General features: G+C 43.3%; 1 protein-coding gene and 1 long non-coding RNA gene across 2 annotated transcripts in view; one reads left to right on the top strand and one right to left on the bottom strand.

Annotated features, from left to right (window-relative positions):
* The window catches only part of tenm1 (teneurin transmembrane protein 1), a 166,236-nt gene that overhangs the window by 125,192 nt on the left and 21,195 nt on the right, over positions 1-19,849 (top strand). The window contains exons 22-26 of the mRNA XM_061286297.1: positions 6,259-6,413; positions 8,249-8,332; positions 9,996-10,190; positions 13,551-13,638; positions 14,898-15,094. Of these exons, the coding sequence (XP_061142281.1) occupies positions 6,259-6,413; positions 8,249-8,332; positions 9,996-10,190; positions 13,551-13,638; positions 14,898-15,094 (719 nt within the window). The remainder of the gene's footprint in view (positions 1-6,258; positions 6,414-8,248; positions 8,333-9,995; positions 10,191-13,550; positions 13,639-14,897; positions 15,095-19,849) is intronic.
* Positions 7,319-11,615, bottom strand: LOC133159359 (uncharacterized). Its single transcript, XR_009715685.1, has 3 exons — positions 11,347-11,615; positions 9,580-9,684; positions 7,319-9,227 (listed from the first exon to the last, which is right to left on the bottom strand). It is a non-coding gene; the product is annotated as an uncharacterized LOC133159359 (long non-coding RNA).

The following is a 19,849-nucleotide window of genomic DNA, read 5'->3' as shown; positions in this document are numbered from 1 at the left end:
AATCAACACTGATGCCTTAGTAAAACCCCTCTCCATGGCATTCATCAGATTAAATTGTATTGACAGGCCACTAGGGGCATTATCACGGATATTTTTTTACAAGGACTTTTGGGGGGAACAAAAGTTTTGATTCAGAGTGATTGGCTCGTATTGCTTAATTGAAGCAATTCGTCATCACACCCTTTTGTCTCACCACCCTCTCTTTCCCTCCTTTGAAGCTCTCTTTCGCTTCAGATGCATTCCCCCACCTCAGTCTGAGCTGTTATACCAAGGTCGAATCAACTCATCCTAATCTGATTTTCTTTGATAAAGAATCCAATCCAACATGTTGGCCAAATTTCCATCACCCTCTTGAGTTGAGATATATCTCAATTATTCTTACTGCCAGCCTCTAAATATCAGTATCAGGGCTGCCAGGTCTACCGTGGGAGACGTGGCACATCTTTTAATGATTTTCAAGAATCCATGGGCTGTACGAAGTGAACATAAATTATTTTACCATATCTTTATTAACTATAAAAGACAATCCCGCCTATACTGACAAATCTGTGGCTGTTTTAATAACCACCATGTCAGCATCTCAGATTAGCTAAAAATACAGACACAGAAAAAATTGTCACTACTTAGTGTCTGGGTATATCAGAAGATACACACAAAGATATGAGTAATAATTTATTGTATCCCATGCATGGAAGGAAGAGTAATATGCAGGGACATGGGAGAGACTCGGATACCGAGACATAGTCCTGGCTTCCTTGTCCTGTCCTTGTGCAGGATTTATGAGCTGTGATATCAGGGATAGTTTTAAGAAGTGCTATATAGAAGAAGGTGAGGAAGCGAAAGGAAGTGTATTTATCGATGGATCCACAGATGGCTAAACAGCGAGGAGAATCTCCAGGGATGTAGATGTTAAAAGATTCAGGCTGCACAGTAATAATGAAAATAAGTGCCTTTCAAGAAACACAAGGACGCTGTACAGTCAAGAATAAAATCATGCAATAAAATGAAATAAATCATGTCCTGAAATCAACACAAAAGAATAACAGGAAGGTAATAAAAAAGCAGGTTGGTTAAATGGAGTAAACAGTTTGGAACAGGTGGGCTTTGAGCTTTGATTTGAATATGGAAAAAGAGTCACAGTTTCGGAGGTCAGGTGGTAGGGGGTTCCAGAGCAGGGGAGCAGAGCAACTAAAGGCTGTGCCACCCATAGTGCTGAGACAGGGCAGGGGGTACAAAGAGATGGGCGGATGAGGAGGATCTGAGGGAACGAGTGGGGTTGATGATATGCAGGAGGTCAGACAGGTAGGGAGGGGAGAGGTTGTGGATGGCCAAGAATGTGAACAGTAGGAGTTTATAGTGTATGCAAAATTTTGCAGGGAGCCAGTGGACTCTCTGGAGAACAGGGGTGATGTGGCAATGAAGAAGGTCTTAGTGATGATTTGGGCAGCTGAAGTTTGGACTAGTTAAATTTTGTGGAGGGACTCTTGAGGGAGGCCAAAGAGAAGAGAGTTACAGTAATCGAGGCGGAAGGTGACGAGGTTGTGAACAAGGATGACGGTGGTGAGGGAGGCGCAGAGTTTGTTGATTTTGCGTGGATAGAAATAGGCGGTGCGGGTGGTCATGTTAATGTGCGAGTGAAAGCAAAGTGTGTTGTCAAGGATGACCTGAGGGTAGGGGGAAACTGAGGAACCGTCAATGGTAATCGAGAAACTGCCAACTCAGAGAGATGGTGGAGTTAGTGCCAAGCAGGAGTATTTCAGTTTTATCACAGTTTAACTTCAGGAGAAAGAGGGTCTTAATTCATTGAGACAAGAGGTAAGAGAGAGTAGTGGAGAATGGAATTAGGTTCACAGGAAAGATAGAGCTGGGTGCCATCTGCTAAGCAATGGACCTGTCTGGTGAATTTCCAAAGGATGTGATCAAAGGGAAGTAGATAGATGATAAAAAGAAGGGTCCCCAGGAAAGATCCCTGGGGCATACCAGTCGTAACAGGGGAAGGGTTGGAGGGGAAAAACTTGAGCTGAGTGAACTGAGAGGTAAGAATGAAACCAACTGAGGTGAGTGTGGGATAGTCTAATGGAGGAGAGTCTGAGGAGGATGGGGTGTGAGATGGTGTCGAAGGCCGCATTGAAATCAAGGAGGATGAGAATGGAGATGGAACCAGAGTCAGCTGCGATGAGGAAGTCAGTGATTTTGAGTAAAGCGGTTTGCTATGACGGGGATGGAAGCCGAACGGGAAAGGCTCCTAAAGGGGGAGGGGAGTGGAGTTGAGTGGCAATTTTTTTTCAAGTATTTTAGAGATGAAGGGCGAGATTATAAATAGGATGGAGGTTATTGTAATTATTGGGATCTAAATCGGGTTTCTTGACTATGGGCGTGACGGCAGCAGTTTTAAAGAGAGAAGGGACTATACCAGAAGACAGCAAGGAGTGAATAATGGTGGATATAAGGGGGAGAAGGGAAGGGAGGCAGGATTTGACCAAGGTTGTGGGGAGGGGATCGAGCTCGGCATGTGGTGGGCTTTGATTTGAAAATGAGGTAGGAGATTTAGGAGGTAGCGGGAAGCAAGAACCAAGAGAGGTGATGACAAGGAGTCAGTTTCGGGTCAGGAGAGAAGTGACAAAAAGTGGTGAAGAAAGTGCTGATGAATGCTGAGGACTTTGTGGTTGAAGAAGTCCATCATGGAATTACATGTTTCCGTGGAGTACGGGTGAGAGGGTAGAGAATTGGGCGGCTGGAAGATTTGGTGCAGGACCGAAAAGAGGGTTTTGGAGTTTCCAGCGTTGGATAAGATGAGGCCAGAGTAGAATTTGGATTTTGCTTGTGAGATAAGGTCCTTGTACTGTGCGATATGGGTATTGTACATATCCTTATGTATCGTGAGATCTTTTTTTTTTTGTGTGTGAAGGTGTTCAAGTGGAAAGTTTTTGGATTTTAAGGATCTGAGTTGGAAGGTAAACCAGGGTGCAGTTGTGGGAAAGGACACAGACCGTCTTTTTTCAGGGGAACAAAAGGGATAAGAGAGTTGGTGTGGCAGGTGCTATAGAGAGACGCCAGTTCGTCGGGGTTGGAGAGAGCATCTGGAACAGGAAAATGGTTGATGAGGGAGCGGAGAGTGTCAATGTCCTTGGTATTCCGAAATGAGATGAGACGGGGAGATCTGATTCGAGAAATGCGTTAAAGGTGATGAGGAAGTGGTCAGGTACAGGGAGAGCACGCTATGGTCAGGCCCGCCCACGCCAGCCCTCCGGCCCCTCCACTCAGTGCCGCTCGCACCTCGACGTAGGCTTCCCGAGCCTGGCCCTAGCCGTCAGGATAGCTGCATGTCTCGTTCAGGTGCCTGCTAGACTCAGTTGTCCTGCCTCCCAACCGGCGCTGTGGATCCAACTTCCACAACCCAACCAGGCTTTTCCGGCCAGCGTTACTACCTGTGTTGGTCGCAGGTGACCACCTGGCAAATGTCTGCAGTCCCTCATCGTTTTTTCCAGCCAGCTCTGCTACCTGTGTTGGACGCAGGTCACCACCTGGCCGATGTCTGCCGCGGTGCTGCATCCTCGTCCTTAAGACTGCGGCCTGAGTGAGAGATCCACTCCTACCCCTCGTCCTCGTCTGACCCCGGATGTGGCCATACCTGCCTTGTGGTTCAGTCGCTCTATCTGCATCTACCCCGCCTGGGTGCTCAGGGCTCTGTGCACACGTGTTCGCTTGTGTCTGTGAGGCTCCTCACACACAGTCCACCGGGGCACACCTTTGTCTGCATCTCGCCCGCCAAACCTCATCTGCGCTGGTTCCTGACTCTGTGAGTTCTTTATTAGTGTGTTTCGACTGTTCTTCCGGGTGTTCGGGGGGGTTTGGGTACCAGGCTTCTCACCCAGCAGGCCTACAGTGAGGGGTGGGGTGATATGTTTGTCCTTTGCTATGTCGTGCTCTCGTTGTTGCTTTGATTAATTGTCCCTAGCCACAGTTTGGCAGACAATTCGTGGAATAAAGACTTGTTCCTCCCTTCTGCCACAATGTATTACCGTAGCGTTAGCCGACCTAGCAAGGTCAACTAGAGTGTGGTGGTTTTTAGTTGATGTATCTGGAAGGAGGACAGAATGTGTACCAAGTGACATTTACTGAACTGAAATGGGTATATCTACGGAACCTGCGGTGGACATAGCGGTGTTGGAAGCTGTGGTATATTCCAGCGAATACTGAGAAGGTCAACGACCGAACCGGACTGGAAGTAGTAAGTTGAGAGGTTCCCCTTACATAATGCCAGTTGACAGTAGGAGAAATGGCAAAGTCGGTGAGAATGAAAGTGTGTGTGTGTTGGGGGGTAGGGGACCTTGACATTATTGAATGTCAGAGGCCACTGATTTCATACATTTGTGAAATACAGAAAAAAAAAAGACATGCATGGAAGCAGATTGGGTCAGGCTGGATTGGGGCAATTAAAGCGTGCAAGTGTGAGGATATATGGGTGGTTTCTCTGTGGCAGAGGGAAGATGAAGGGGGCAAATTCTATTACCCATGTATCACCGTTCATACATTAGAAATGCAGCACAACATGCTTTTAACAGGGATAAATGAGAGTCAATACAAAAAGGCAACAAGTATTCAGAACCGTTGCTACATATAAACACACACGCGACACATTAAGTGACAATGTAATCACCTCCACCAACATGAAGAGCCTGCCCAGTCATGTTGGTCCGAGCAGTCCACAGGATGACAATGTTTGAATTGGGATGAGCATTAAAAAAAAAGTTGTATTAATACGACGGCATGACAGAAATACAGGATTCCGGGAAAAAAAAGAAATCGATTGATACCCCCCCATGACTTTACCACAAATGAAAAGAGTTCTCGTGTTTGTTTGACATAGCGGCTCAATCTACAATAATCAACAGATCAATCAATTGTGGTTTAATCGCAGCCCAATTGGAAATTGACTGAGTCCAGGCAGGAAATAATTTTGAGGCAATATTGCTAACCACGATCAAAATCTGATGCAGGGGTCTTATAACCATTTTGATTAATGGTGGTTGGTAGAAACAACATATCTAAAACAAATTTCTGCAGCAATGCGTAAGGAATATTAAAAATATGGATTCCAATATTTTTTCTCATTGTAGTAAGATTAGACAGAAGGAATAGACAGAAAACATTTTTTCAATAATTATATCAATGTAGAAAACATCTTTTCAATAATAATGATGTCAATGTCATGCTTTATGGCATTATGTCTACTAACAAAGTTTCTTCTTTGTATGTGTTGTTTCTTCATGGAAGAATAGCAAATTTTTCACATTCAGAATCTGCACATTGCTGAAATTTATTTTTCCCAAATTGCTCTTTTGCATGATTAGTTCTGTGAATGATTATGACTTACTTTAATATAAATACTGTATGCATTGTCTGTTTAGTCCTTTGAGGCATGAGTGTGATAAAGGACGAGGGATAACGTTTGCCATAACTTAATGATAAACCATAACCAAAATGTATTTTTAAGTGGCTTATCATCAGGCAGCATAGATTGAACTTGCACCAAGGAACTCTGAAATATGGCTGATTACTGCCGATGTAGAGTGAAAGCTATGATGGCGGCGCAGAATGTGAGGAATATTGCTGAGGAGTTGAGTCCAAAGGCCCATTTTGTGTATGAAGATGAGATGGGATGGGGTGGGGGTGCGGGGAGGTCGCTCCTCATCCATTACAGATGATTCATAGTCTGCCCTGACCTTTAATACCTCGACTTGCCTTGCTCTTGCTTCCTGCTGCAGTCTCTGACTGCAAGGAGACTTCAAGTGTACACTGTTCATAGAAAAACATGCCCACACACACACACACATTAGTTTGTATAGGTGTTGTTGGAAAAATATGTCTGCACACTTCGTGGGTGAACATCGATGATGTGAATTTGCAAGCATCAAATGTCAAAAGTTCACTGAAGCACCCTGCTTGCATCTAATGTGACAAATAAGCTTTTCCTGCAGTTGTATTGTTCTAATCCCTTTAGTGGTCTCTGGGATGGAAATATAATTACGTTTCTGCAGTGCAGCACGTTTGATAAGACAGTCACTAGCTGAGCTGAATGTCTAACTGAATTGGATGCATGCTCAGAAGTCCCATCGTTGCTTGCCTCTACCCATCTTGTCTCACTCACTCCTCCCCTACTCCCTCTCAGCTTTTCTCCTTTTTGATTGTTGCTTTCTTATCCCCGATCTCGTCTAATCTTTAAAGGTAATTTTGCCTCTGTTTCTCACCCACTAGGTATTGCAGTGGATAAAAAGGGTGTTGTCTACTTTGTTGATGGCACCACCATTCAGAAGATTAATGAAAGGGGGTTGCTGTCTACCATGATTGGCGCCAATGGACTGATGTCAACGCAACCCCTGAGCTGTGATGCACGTATGGATATTAGCCAGGTGAGTGTGTCTGTGTGTTAAAAATGCTGGGTTAAAAAATACCAAATGAGGATTACAAATTAGAACTGAGAGAGAGAGAGAGAGAGAGAGAGAGAGAGAGAGAGAGAGAGAGAGAGAGAGAGAGAGAGAGAGAGAGAGAGAGAGAGAGAGAGAGAGAGAGAGAGAGAGAGAGAGAGAGAGAGAGAGAGAGAGAGAGAGACTTTGTGAAAACCAGCAGCAGCTAATTTGATCAACCAGCCTTCAGATCACACTGCTGACTTATGTCAGGCCTATTAGAGCTGCAGATGAATTATAGATGAAGTGTGATCTCTGCACAAACACACACACACACACAGGTACAAAGTAGAAGGTGCCTGGGTATGTGAATGACCCTGGGTATGACTGCTTAGTCCTGGTGACCCTAGAGACGCAATTGCGTGTCTTTAAAGAGGCCAGTTCAATCCTCCTGTTAGACATCATCCTCTGCAGCACATCTGACTGTCATCATACTCCATCTGTGTTTGCTCTTGTAAACTGCACTGACCTCAAACTGGAAGCAATATTGATCACAATTTATGTAGCTGTTTGACTTGACAAACACCACTATGCTAATTTATGCCAAATAAACAGCAGATTGTTGGCACGAGTTTTGTGCAAAGTCAAACTGACTTTTAAATTAAAACACGTGATGTTTTGTGGAGCAAGGTATAAAAATTCAGCGGTAGTGAATTTTTGCTGAGAGACTACTCATGATAATGTTTGCAAAGTTTTGAAAGAAATATCTGCCAACCTACACACTGTTCAGTCAGCTGCCAACCAACAACTGCTAACATGATTCAAAGTGCAGAATGAATTTAAATCAAATCCTCAAACAAAAGTAAAAAAATTGTGAAACCACATTATTTAGATTATTGCCCACTATTGATATTAGAATGAATAATCTGCTGGATATAACCTTAGCACTTGAAATCCTTGTCTTCGCCATTGCTTCAGTTGATGTCAGTCAAAAACACCAGATTTTATGGCAAAAAAAAATAATGTCCATGTCCGTCCTGTTGGGATGTCCAAACTTTCTTTTGAATAAATCACTTCAACACTGACTTCTTACACTAACACCAAAATGCTTTGACCAAACTTTGAGCTGTTTTTGACAGAACTTGTTCAGACCTGACTCTTTGTATGCAGCCGCATTTGCCTGCCATTACTGAAAAGCTCAGTATCATGAACAGAGATCTGGTATTTGTCGTCTTTTGTCTCAAGACAGGATGAGCCCTGCTTGATTAATTTCTCTACCCATTAAAATGGGATTTTAGACTGAAACCTCTTCTTTCCCATTTGACAGAGCCTATAATTGGACATGTCAGTAGCAATTTAGCATGATCCATTTATTTACCAATCCCACTCCACAGTCATCAATCACCTCTTTTTCCCCTCCAACAAATCTCCTCAAACAAAGACCCTGTTTTTTTTTGGGTTTTTTTCTATTGTGTGTTTGGGTGCGGGCTGGACACCGCAATGTGGGTGGCTCTAGTCTCGTTTTGTCTTTCTTTGAGCCCCACAGAGTTAGTAAGCAGGGTGCGCTTTTTCAGAATGCGGCGATCATGGTTATTGGCTGACATTTGGATCACAGGCGAAATGAGCAGTTGTGGCTGTTGAATAAACACAAAAAATGCTCCCTGCCTGACGCTGACCTTTGCATATGCGGGAAGGGCCAGGCAGCCAAATGCTACGTTATTAAGCAGATAAATATTTGTATCACCTGTACCTAGCGCTTAAGGGTCACTGCCACTACCAAGGCTATTTGATTCATGTATGAATATAAAAACAAACTGTATTTCCTCTGTGTGCTTGTGCAGGTACGTCTGGAGTGGCCAACAGACTTGGCTATTAACCCTCTGGACAACTCCCTTTACATCCTGGACAACAACATTGTGTTACAGGTAGACACGCACACACTCATGCATGTGCAGTGTACGCTGCAAACCGCCAATATTTATATTCCTAATCTCGTTCCTCTGCATCCACGTGCTTTTCTGGTAGATAAATACTGATTCTGTTTGCTGCAGAGATGAAAATTATTTAACGCAAACTGCCTTGTTGTCACAATATCAATATTCAGTGAATGATACAAGTAACAAGAAAATCCTGCTCTCTGCTGAAGAAGAGATGCGATAGGACCGTCATTCCAGAAGCTGTTCTTTTGTGTGTCACTCACTTTTTTATAGAAAAACATGTCTGCCAAAAGTAGTGCCTCTCATTGAGAATAGAAATGGTGTCAGACAAGATGCTCTTGGAGTAAATATCACGCAACATTTCCTTGAATGTGCTTGGTTATCGCTTCGCAACTCTTGAGTTGTCAAATACATTTGTAACAACACAATCAACATCTTAATAATGTGTAATGAAATAATATCATTGTCTAACATCAGCAAGGAACTAATAAACAAATTATTGTACCAAGTAACTGCAGCAGAGTTGTTGGAATAATCTTGGAGTCAGATCCCCCATCAGATACTGTACCCCAACAGATTTTTATTTTCTTGCAGTTATGAGACAACTAATCAATACTTTATTGATATGGTACATTTCTTACTAAATAAAAAGCAACATAATGTGCTTCACAAGCAGGAATTAAAACACAATAAATCCCACCCATCAGACCGCCGTCTGTGACCCTCTTTTTCCTGGGCACTATCCACACTCCACTTCTTGTGTTAAACCACTTAAATTCTAAAAAGATGATGAAAAGACATGACACAGATGAGAACAGAGCATCATCATCGAGGTATTTCAGCACCAGGAACAGCTTGCAGCTCATAGATGGAGAGAGAGAGCCTACCGGGCCGCCCAGCCCCAGGGAGACAGAGTAGTCAGGACGACATGCGTTATGTTCAATTGTTTACACATCAAGGGTAGAAAGGCACTGACTGCCAAAATGAACTTGGAAGTGTTTGAAAGTGTAGAACTATACCATCATAAGAAAACCTTACAAAATTTGTCTGAGTGACAGCCTAATCATTACACTAAATGTCTAAAATGCATGCTTTTTTTTTCCACACTGAAATTTGGTGACTGGTGATCAAATTTGACCCATGCCCACTAAAATTGATTTTGAATAAACCAGCGTGTGGTAAATCAAGAAATAGTAGGAATGATGGTAATCATTAAACTGTGATACTTAACATACCATGAGTGTGCGTAGTATTTTTGGAACAGTCCCAAAGGTGTTCAAGAGGTAGCTCAGAGAATATTCCCGCCACAGGTCGGTCTTAGAAGGGTCATGGAGAAAAGGCTAAAGGGTTAAAAAGGAAAACAAAATAAGAATATTCATACTAAACATAAGGGACAGAGGTCAGAAATCTGCAAAAGCAAGTACCTTCAATGTCACAAATAAAAATGCAACTCCCTTTTTGGTTAAAGGTTCATCATCCATTTTTGAATGTCAGACAGGCTGCAAATACTTTTGAAAGAATTAGTCATTCGTCATTTGATGGATAAGTATAATCTCGGTCAAAATTGACCTACAACATACTTTGTGTGTATGGAGTGTTTTGTACTCCTGTTTTTCATGGCTGACACATGAACGGTATGGTATGGTTTCAGGTATCAGAAACTCTTCAGGTGCGCATTATCGCCGGCCGGCCCATCCACTGCCAGGTGCCAGGCATTGACCACCATCTAATGAGCCGGGCTGCGGTTCGGGCCACTTTGGAAGCAGCAAAAGCCATCGCCATGTCACATTTGGGCACCCTGTACATCGCTGAGACTGATGAGAGGCGCATCAATCGCATTCAGCAGGTCACATTATCAAGTCAACTCTCAATTCATTCAAATTCATCGTGCATTGACAGTCTTCTTATAGAGTACTCGAGATTTTTTTTCTGTCAAGTTTCTAAACCAAAGTAATGATGTAATGCTCATGCAGAGAAGTCATAAAGCTAAAAAACTATGCAGCCTTTCATTTAAAAGCTTTCTGTTTTTTCTAATACACTTTTTCCTACATCTTAACACTTCTGAAAAGTTGAGCACCAGCATTTCCCGGAATTCTGAGTCTAGCAGCGAAAAAGCTCGAAGAAACATCATCCGGTACAGATCACACCACATGTCGATTCTGTTGCCTTTCACACTTCACTTTGCCTTTCACCTTTGACACCCTCCAACCGACCATTGTCTTTCTGCAATGATATATTACAGTGAATTATTTTAACAAAACAAACCAATTTAGATGTGTCTAACATTACTATTTTCATTCGGTATGGATGGATGGATTTTCTAATAAACATAGCTTTGCAAAACAGGCGACAATTTCTCTGCACAATTTTCACAGCGCAAGGAAATAGAACATATTTTGCAACACTTCTCGCACATGAGTTGCATTCAAGAGCGCCGAGAATATTTGTTCTTAAACTTTTTTCACCACATTTAATTGCTTCATATGGCATTAAAAAAACAGACGACGTGGGGACGAACCACTGATTTGTACCAAGTTAAAAAAAAGGCTGGTGTAGAAATGATTTGATCAGTCAAAACTAAATCAAGTGAGCTACAAACTGACAGAATGAAATGATTGCTAGGTTTATTTTTTATTGATTTACAATCATTCATAGAACTTTTGCTTGACTGTATCGCTCACTTTTGATGCTCCCATCCATACTTCTGACACAGCCACCATACGTAACCTCGAAACTTGTGCGCAACCACTAAAGAGGCGTGATTCTGCTACTGTAAGTCTAAAGGTGTTCCCGATTATCAGATCAAGGAATTTTCATGAAAAACAACTCAAGTAACTCAAGGAAAAAATAGCAATTTAATCAACAGCACTGTGCTCATCACTGGATGTGTCTGAAGCCAGTAAAAAAACAACTGTGTGTTGATCTGGTTCACCATGCGATCAAAAACACAAATAATAACACACCATACGAGATCAAATAACAAATGATTAAAAAAAACTCACGTTGCCATTACAATGGTTGTAGTTGTTTGTGATTGTCGCTTCCAAACTCCAAGCTCACATCAGCACGCAGATAAGCTCTTCACAGGTGGGAAATAAAGTCACCTGGTGTTAGAGTGGTGTTCACGCTAACTTCTTTGCAAGAACCACACTGGAGACAGTTTGCCTTTTAGCACTTGCAAGAGGAGAAAACCTTCGTCACCTTGTAGCATACAGAGGTGATTGAAAAGTAGTCTGACTTGCCTCTTGCAAGATCATATTTCTTGAGAGAAAGCAGGGTGTGGTGAGAGTGGACAAGTTTGGTGGTCACCTCAGCAACTGGTTAATCAATGCAGAGGGCCTCAGCTCTTTGTTTTACAAGGTTGTGGAAACCGAAACTAGTGGAGCATTTTAGATAACTAATTAAGCAAGAATGTTTCCACACCATTTGGAAAGTTTAAACAACTGAATGTGGAAACTTTCCAGAGTCAAGGAAAGGTGAAAGGTTCAAGTTAATAACTCTAGTCTAAATTCCATCAGAATCCTACGATCAAAATAATTTGTCAACCTTAACATCTGGCACTGATCCTTTTTCACCAAATATGATGTTTGGGCATCATTATTTGGGTGGGGACACGTTTTGGTAATTGGGCAACCGGTAAGCCTATAAGGACCAAGTTGTTGGACATGATGGCAGGTTTTGCGTGCACATTTGATTCAATAAAAATTGTGAATTGGGCATCATGCATTGCATTGAAGCAATATGAGATACACCATGGGAATTGAGAACTGATTAAAAATGATGTATGAATTTAATCAGGTGACCAATAGGCCTGTGCACTCACTGACCAATTCATCAGGGCTGTATAATTAGAGCCAATACAAGAACAATGACACACAAACAAGTCTTTTACCTACATAGGAATTGAAAATGTATTTGAAAAACCCTCAATACAGTTCTACATTATTATGGATGACAAAAAAATCAATCCATCCATTTTCTATAGCACTTGTCCTTATGTGGGTCGCAGGTGACATGAAGCTTATCACAACTCACAAGTATCTATTTCAGAAAGAAATTGTATGTGACACGCAATCAGTAGCACCCCTGCTGGTTGAAACCGTTTGGGCAAACCACTCAATTTGTCTCCCACACAGACGCACGACTCTGTACGATCATAGGATGTTTCTTCTGAGCGCACTCACGGAATAGACAGCGAGCAAACCGTGACAAGCATCAATTGTGAGCTCTTGTTCCATGTAGAGGGCATAGTTTTGAAGCCTTGATCACAGTCAAGTGACAAGACATCTGAAATCTGCTGTGTCGCTTTGAATCGAACCCCTGATGAAAGTATCGTGAGTTGAAGGCCTAAATTGAGCACCAAATATGCATAGCAGCAAAGGTCCCGGTTTATATAAACACGGAGCTTTTTGCAGCTATTTCAAATGATGCTTATACTCTGCTGACTTGTATCAGCTCAACAATTAAGTGTATCAACAATAACAACACTAGTTATTTTCTTGCCTATACCATTTGATTTACCGTATTTTCCAGACTATAAGGCGCACCGGACTATAAGGCACACCTTCAATGAATGGCCCATTTTAAAACTTTGTCCTTCTATAAGGCGCACCGGACTATAAGGCGCACCATTAATGCATCATGTCAGATTTTTAATCCAAATCAAATCATTCTCCATCTTATCTTTTTTATTTCAACTTCAGACGCAACAAATTACTTTATAATCACAAAATAATGATCTATAGTCTTTTTGATTCATGATTCATAGTCTTCAGCGGGCCACTTATGATTGATTTCATGACACAATGCTTCGGGCCAGTTTAAATTTAGGAATTTGGTCCATGTATAAGGCGCACCAGACTATAAAGCGCACTGTCGGCTTTTGAGAACATTTTAGGTGTCCCTTATAGTCCGGAAGGTACGGTAACCGAAATTAATATTGTTGAAAAAACAAGTCAATTTTTTTTATAGTAAGCATGCATAAAAATACCAGATATGTATTTACATATAATATATTTAATATTGTTGATGAAGGATTTGATGGCCACAAGGATTATGTGATCTACTATGTTTAATAATTGTGTGATTTACATTCATACATAGTTGTTCTGTAAACTCAAACTTATCTGGCAAGATTATACACAATAGCATCAGTATTGGTCTGTTTTGTTGCCTTGCATGACATGGACTTTTGAACTCTACACAGGTGTCAACCAATGGAGAGATATCTGTTATCTCTGGCGCTCCTACGGACTGTGACTGCAAGATAGACCCCAACTGTGATTGCTTCTCTGGTAGGATATCTGGCACACACACACACAAAACACATCCACATCCTTATGTTATGCTATCATAATGTGATCGTATTAGATAATGTCTAATAGGCTTGCAGTGCTAAGAACAACATGCACTTGAAATTATCTCTTGCTTTAGAAGGACATTTAAAAGCTTGATGACGAGCTGTAATTGAAGTCATCAATTGGTCTTAAAAGAGTGATTACATCTTTCTGCTATTTTTTTAACTGATTTGAGTGAAAGTTGAGCTTTGACAAGCTTTGGCAATGACCTTGGTGTGTGAACATGACTGCAATGGGAGATTTAAGGCTGTGTTAAAATTGAACTTGTCTTGGTTACACATGTGTACATAGTGTATGTTGGTGCAGTACTTATTTTTAGTGTTTGTATTCGTGTGGCTGTCTCCCCTTTGCAAAGACCTTCACCTGAATATCAGTCTAAACCAATACGAGAAAAGCTTTTCCAATCCAATCATTTTATGGCCGGCGAACGAAAAGCTCTTCCGCTATAACAGATGAAGGTTTTAAACAGGTTGGCACGTCATCGCAGGCCAACGGAAATCTAATAAAAGGTTGAGAAAAGGACCAAACAAATAAGCAGATGTTTTTTTGTCAGTTAGGCCATGCTTTCCATTGTAAGTGTCAGAGGATGTGATTTTATCATTTAATTCAGCTCATAAAAAGCTGTCACCCCCCCACCACCACCTTTTCAAAGCAAAGGGAAGTCTCTCTCATGCCACAAGCCAATGGGCTGTAACACTTTCTTTTTTTCTTGAGCTTTGCTTTGCATATTTCCAATCATGTCTTGCTGTTAACTGATGATTACACTCTTCAGAGGCTTTCCGTTTCCATGTCCTCACCATGAACACTCACAGAGTCTCTGTCTCTGAACGCCAGCATGCATCCCCAAAATAAGCTGTGTAGGTTCTGTATGCTGTCAAAAGGTAAACCACCATCCCAATGGCTGCACTACCCCGCTGGAGGCGCTGTGCTTCCTGCTGACTACATTTAAAGGACTTCACCAAGCCTTTTTCCTGCTGTCTTGCCACAACACATGAACGTATTCAGTCAGCATCATGCTGTTCTGATCCAGACCATTGAATACCTACTGGACTCCAAGTCCTGCTGTGGTCACACCATAAAATAATATTTGCTAACTTGGATCCATGTTTACTTCTCGAAAGAAGAATTAGTATTTATGAGGGTGGCTTCCATGTGTCGTTGTCGTACTAACTCAAAATTCCGTGTCATTTTTTTAGGTGACGGCGGCTACGCTCGTGACGCTCGTCTCAAAGCTCCCTCTTCTCTGGCCGTGGGCCCCAATGGCACATTGTACATTGCTGATCTAGGGAATATTCGGATCCGAGCTGTCAGCCCCAACAAGCCTCAGCCTGGCCCGGCTGGAATGGTTGAGATCAGCTCTCCCCTTGACCAGGAGCTCTATCTCTTCAGCCAGGTACAGAGACCCTAATTGTGGGAATCAAACATGTCGACCATTCATGCTATTGTGCATCTAATTTAAGACTCACTTTTCATTATTGCGTATTTATTGTGTGATACTTAACTCTCGGTGTTCTCTGGGTTCAATTTGACCCCTGGCTTATTTAGTTGTAGTCAAAATTGAAAAACTTAGGTTTGAATTCACCAATCAAAGTTAATATATGAAATAGTAAAACACCAATCATTGAACATTGGCAGTGACATGCACAGTATATGTATGTCTAAAAGTGAATGAAGGAAGAAGGAATGATCAATAGCTTGTTTAAATGTAGTATTTATTGTCTTAGTCTTGTGACAGTGAAGAAATCACAGATTTTATTAACACAATCTCAATCGAAATACAAGAAAACACTTTCGATTCATTAGAAGATCGCTGAAAGTGGGTCTTTAAAAAGAAAATGCACCTCTGCCAAATGGAATGTGGCCTCTGGGAGAGTCACATAATAGTGCTGGACTTTCCGGGGTCAGAAGTCGTTATGAGGAAGAGATCTTGCTCTTGTGGAAACTGCATTAAAATTGGAAATTTGAAAACATGGTCTGCATCAGCCCCAGCATCTTTGGGTTCAGAGGTCATTGTGAGAAAGGGATACTAGTCCATGCTGTGCTCTCGTCACTACAAACAAATGATTCGAAGAGGCCTGCAGTCTCAGAGGACACACTCACGGAACAATGATGTGATGAGCAAGTAATTTACATTTCCTGATTTCCTGCTTGCACTGCCAATTCCTGCTGTCAGACGTGTGTTGGAGTGCTTTGCTCTGTTGCCTGGCAACACAGCAGACCCTCAGGCAAAAACAATACCAAGAGCCCCTTGATCGGGAAATATATTGAGAATTTATTTAGTTATACAACTGTATTAAAATAACTTTTAAGGGCTTAAATTTGAACATTTTGAGTGCTGTATTTATGAGGTAAATAAAATGTATGACATAAACAAGTAGTTAAGTGTAACTGACGACAGTAGTTTGCCCATTGACCGAGTGGCACAATAAAGATTGTGACTGCGTCTAAGGCTTATGTACTGTAAAAAATAAAATGGATTTTAATTATTCATCCATCCATCCATCTTCTTCCGCTTATCCGGGGTCGAGTCGCGGGGGCAGCAGCTTTAGGAACGACTCCCAGACTTCCGTGTCATTTTTTTAGGTGACGCCGGCTACGCTCGTGACGCTCGTCTCAAAGCTCCCTCTTCTCTGGTCGTGGGCCCCAATGGCACATTGTACCGGGGGATCCCAAGGCGTTCCCAGGCCAGCTGAGAGACATAGTCTCTCCAGCGCATCCTGGGTCGTCCCCGGGGTCTCCTACCGGTAGGACATGACCTCTCCAGGGAGGCGTCCAGGAGGCATCCTGATGAGATGCCCGAGCCACCTCATCTGGCTCCTCTCAACATGGAGGAGCAGCGGCTCTACTCGGAGTCTCTCCCGGATGACCGAGCTTCTCACCTTATCTCTAAGGGAGGCGTGTTGGTGGAATTGAGGAGGTCTTCGAAGTATTCTTCCCACCGACTCACAACGTCCCGGGTCGAGGTCAGCAGCACGCCATCTCCACTGTAAACAGTGTTGATTGTGCACTGCTTCCCCCTCCTGAGACGCCGGATGGTGGACCAGAATTTCCTCGAAGCCGTCCGGAAGTCATTTTCCATGGCCTCGCCCGGGTTTTTGCCTCAAAAACCGCCGAAGCCGTGTTCCGCTTGGCCATCCGGTACCTGTCAGCTGCCTCCGGAGTCCCGCAGGCCAAAACGGCCCGATAGGACTCCTTCTTCAGCTTGACGGCATCCCTTCCCGCCGGTGTCCACCAGCGGGTTCGGGGATTGCCGCCACGACAGGCACCAACGACCTTACGGCCACAGCTCCGGTCGGCTGCCTCAACGATGGAGGCGCGGGACATGGTTCACTCGGACTCAATGTTCCCCGCCTCCCCCGGGATGTGGGAAAAGCTCTGCCGGAGGTGGGAGTTGAAGCTCTTCCTGACAGAGGATTCTGCTAGACGTTCCCAGCAGACCCTCACAGAGCGTTTGGGTTTGCCAGGTCGAACGGGCATCTTCCCCCACCATCGGAGCCAACCCACCACCAGGTGGTGATCAATTGACAGCTCCGCCCCTCTCTTCACTCGAGTGTCCAAAACATGCGGCCGGAAATCCGATGACATGACTACAAAGTCGATCATCGAACTGCGGCCTAGGGTGTCCTGGTGCCAAGTGCACACATGGACACCCTTATGCTTGAACATGGTGTTCATTATAGAAAATCCGTGTCGAGCACAGAAGTCCAACTATAGAACACCGCTCGGGTTCAGATCGGGGGGTCCGTTCCTCCCCATCACGCCCTTCCAGGTCTTACTGTCATTGCCCACGTGAGCATTGAAGTCACCCAGTAGAACGATGGAGTCCCCAGAAGGAGCGCTCTCCACCACTTCCCCCAGGGACTCCAAGAAGGGTGGGTACTCTGAGCTGCCGTTTGGTGCATAGACACAAACAACAGTCAGGACCCGTTCCCCCACCCGAAGGCGGAGGGAGGCTACCCTCTCGTTCACCGGGGGGAACCCCAATGTGCAGGCGCCCAGCCGGGGGGCAATAAGTATGCCCACACCTGCTCGACGCCTCTCACCATGGGCAACTCCAGAGTGGAAGAGAGTCCAGCCCCTCTCGAGAGGGCTTGTACCAGAGCCCTAACTATGTGTGGAGGCAAGTCTGACTATGTCTAGTCGGAAACTTTCTGCCTCACACACCAGCTCGGGCTCCTTTCAGCCAGCGAGGTGACATTCCATGTCCCTAGAGCCAGCCTCTGCAGCCGGGGATCGGACCGCCAAGGTCCCCACCTTTGGCCGCCCCCCAGCTCACTTTGCACCCGACCCCTTTGGCCCCTCCCACAGGTGGTGAGCCCATGGGAAAGGGGACCCACGTTTTCTTTTCGAGCTATGCCCGGCCGGGCCCCATGGGCGAAGGCCCGGCCACCAGGCGCTCGCCTTTGAGCCCCACCTCCAGGCCTGGCTCCAAAGAGGGGGCCCCGGTGACCCGCGTCCGGGCGAGGGAAAACTAGATCCAATTTTCTTAATCGTCACAAGGGGTTTTTGTAAGCCGTGCTTTGTCTGGCCCATCACCTAGGACCCTTTTGCCATGGGTGACCCTACCAGGGGCATGAAGCCCGAGACAACATGGCTCCTAGGATCATAAGGGCACGCAAACCCCTCCACCACGGTAAGGTGACGACTCACGGAGGGGTTTAATTATTCAATGCATTTAATTTTATCGAGCTTTTGTGACGTTATCTGTACACAGAGCTCCCAGAAACAGCTCTCTGTGAAATAAAATGAGCCATTCTCAGTGAATTCACTTTCAGATATATTTGATATATGTAAGCCATCTGTAGAATTTGCATTTTAGTTAGCAGAACTCCAATAGAATATTACTCATTGGAGTTCAGACCTCTGTCAAAAATTGCATGTTCCTTAGTTGGTGTAATGTAAAAACAAAAAAAATGCAGAATGAGTTTTAATTAGCACTGTCAAGTGAAGCATGGGAGGAAGCAGAGAGGCATGCTTCCTCTCATGTAACCAAATAAGATATCCCAAATAAGAGATGTTCCGGATCCCAATAGAACTTTAACACTTCCGATACAATACCGATATTGCAACTTAGACTTCTGTCCGATACCACTATCCATCAACAGAAATGACACATGCTTTTCTTTTTTAGTATAAAATGTTTGAAGAGAGGGACACTGATGATAGAGGGGTACAAAATGGATGGATAGATGGATTGTAATTTTATTTTATGATTACCGTTTTTTCCCATGTATAATGCGCAAAATTTAACTAATTTATTGTCCTAAAATCTGGGGTGCGCATTATACATGGGTACAAAAAAATATATACATTTTATTTATTTATTTATTTTTCTTAAAGAAAATCATGGTACAACAATTTTTGAAGAAAATCATGTCACAGATGGTTCTTTCATTTTAACCGAACTGATCGCGGTGGTGACTTTCTGGGCAGTCGGAGAAATCAACGCCAAAAAAAAAAAATACATCCAGCCTAGTTAAGAAATCACCAGAAAGATCACCATGACAATTGTGAATAATAAATAAATAATTATTATATATATTATATATATTATTATAATAATAATAAATAATTGTGATAAATAACTGGAACATCACTCAAATATTGGTGATCCCGTTGAGAGTCTCACATATTTCTTCGCTATCGAGTTTGCTACTGCATGCGCAGTGATACTGACCGGCAGAATAACATCCGGTTGTTCCCAAAGATGATCTTTTTTCTCAAATAATTTTACGTTTACGGACTTAAGTAACCCGGCCGGGTCATACCAAAGACTATAAAAATGGGACCCATTGCCTCCCTGCTTGGCACTCAGCATTAAGGGTTGGAATTGGGGGGTTAGATCACCAAATGAATCCCGAGTGCGGCGCCGCTGCTGCTCACTGCTCCCCTCTCCCCCATGGGATAGATCAAAATCACACGGGGATGGGTCAAATGCAGAGGACAAATTTCACCACACCCAGATGCGTGTGTGACGATCATTGGGACTTTAAAAAAAAGAAAGAAAAAAACAAGTCAAAATTTGGGTGCGTATTATACATGGGTAACAGGCTTTTTTCCAGCATCGACATGCCATTTTTAGGGTGCGTATTATACATGGGGGGCGCATTATACATGGAAAAAAACGGTATGTTTTATGATTATCTTT

The sequence above is a fragment of the Syngnathus typhle genome, linkage group LG1, assembly GCF_033458585.1.
Source record: "Syngnathus typhle isolate RoL2023-S1 ecotype Sweden linkage group LG1, RoL_Styp_1.0, whole genome shotgun sequence".
Lineage (NCBI taxonomy): Eukaryota > Metazoa > Chordata > Actinopteri > Syngnathiformes > Syngnathidae > Syngnathus > Syngnathus typhle.
Note: the sequence above shows the minus strand (reverse complement) of the source record. Positions and strands in the feature narration are given on the sequence as shown.